Source organism: Triticum dicoccoides, chromosome 7B (genome assembly GCF_002162155.2).
Source record: "Triticum dicoccoides isolate Atlit2015 ecotype Zavitan chromosome 7B, WEW_v2.0, whole genome shotgun sequence".
Classification (NCBI taxonomy): domain Eukaryota; kingdom Viridiplantae; phylum Streptophyta; class Magnoliopsida; order Poales; family Poaceae; genus Triticum; species Triticum dicoccoides.
The window spans coordinates 521,044,027-521,045,519 of record NC_041393.1 but is presented as its reverse complement, the minus strand read 5'-3'; the positions used below and the strand labels follow the sequence as shown (position 1 = coordinate 521,045,519).

Sequence of the window (1,493 nt, the reverse complement as noted above, 5' to 3'; positions counted from 1 at the left end):
ATATTTTATAGTGTAGATTCACTTATTCTACTTCGTATGTAGTTCATATTGAAATCTCTAAAAAGACTTAGGTTGTGTTTGTTATGTACTCCCTCCATCCGGAAATAATACTTGTCCGAGGAAATACTCATTAGTATTTTGTGTTTGTCAGTTACATGCAACGGTAATACTCCCATCAGACACGTCGCTCTACTTTTACTCCCTCTGTAAAAAAATATAAGAGCATTTAGATCACTAAAGTACTTTCTAAAGGAAATCAGTCTTTGCGCAAATGAAGAAGCTCCTGAGCCATTTCAAGTCTTCAACTGATTTCCCTGCAACACCCAAATAGTCACTTGGCTTTCGTGCTCCGAGACGTCTTCAACGACTTCATAGCTTCCCTGAATATTCCAAGAAGTATCAGATATTTTGGAACTGCATAGTTACGTCTGGCACTTGTAATTCTGTAGGCGCCATTGCACGACAGTATATATTGATAATGAATATGACATGTGTGCCTCTTTCTAAATATCAGTAAAATACTACTCAAGGGCAGATTACGGAGTTACTATACATCAGGGTAGGTTGGTGTACGGCAAGAGATGGCATTGCCATTGATAACAGTACAAAGTGGCATTCAGAAATCCTAACAAACACAAAATAGAACGGAGCTAGTCAATATCTTCACAAGTTCTCCAGTCTCATGACAAGGGCACATGCATGTACTTACAGCATACGCAAGTGTTCAACGTATAACTAATACTATGCTTGAGATGTGCTGAAACACGGCCAGCCAGTCGTCAAAAGGCATTAATGTAACCAAAGAGGCAGATGGGTTTTACCGTAATGCATCCTCGATATCAGTGTCCACTGGGTCCAATTTGAGTCCATCCAAGAACCGTTCACTTGCGCCCTCATAGTCCTGATGATAAAAGACCAAGGGAGCGATCATAAACAATTTGCAATACCAAGAGAAAACAGCCAGCCATATCCTCTATGTAACCTTCAGTAGCATCAGAGCTTCACCCTGCCGGTGACAAGCTTTTGGCCAGTGAGGCCGCATTTTTCTGCATTTATTAGCATCTAGCAAAGCCTTTCTTCCATTCCCCATGTTAAGCCAACAAAGGCTCCTGTCTGAGAACAAGAACGCATCATCAGGATCAAGCTGCATTGCCTACATCACACAAGACAAATCGACAATTGAGCTACTAAGTTTCTTTTAACTCACATTGAATTAGTTATTAACTGAATAAAAAAATAGTTAGGAAGCTGTGAACACTCAAACAAGAAATCTACACATAGCTGCAGAGAAATTCATACTAGCCTACATAAAATACAAATTAGCAAGTCTACAAAGGCCAGCCTAACATACATTTACTAAATATATAGCACAATGTTAAGTACACTCGTTCATTCTATTCTAGTCCTAACAAGAAATCTGCACATAGCTGCAGAGTAACTTTTGAACTAAATAACTTATATTAAACAGCTTGCTTTTCCATTAGCCCACTCGT

General features: G+C 39.2%; 1 protein-coding gene across 1 annotated transcript; it reads right to left on the bottom strand.

Moving 5' to 3' along the window:
* Nucleotides 1–291: 291 nt before the first annotated feature.
* Nucleotides 292–1,122, bottom strand: LOC119336888 (STI1-like protein). Its single transcript, XM_037608968.1, has 3 exons — nt 983–1,122; nt 822–901; nt 292–380 (listed from the first exon to the last, which is right to left on the bottom strand). Exons 1-3 carry the CDS (start codon nt 1,088–1,090, stop codon nt 332–334), a joined length of 237 nt encoding a protein of 78 aa, XP_037464865.1. The 5' UTR covers nt 1,091–1,122; the 3' UTR covers nt 292–331.
* Between the last annotated feature and the right edge of the window lie 371 nt (nt 1,123–1,493).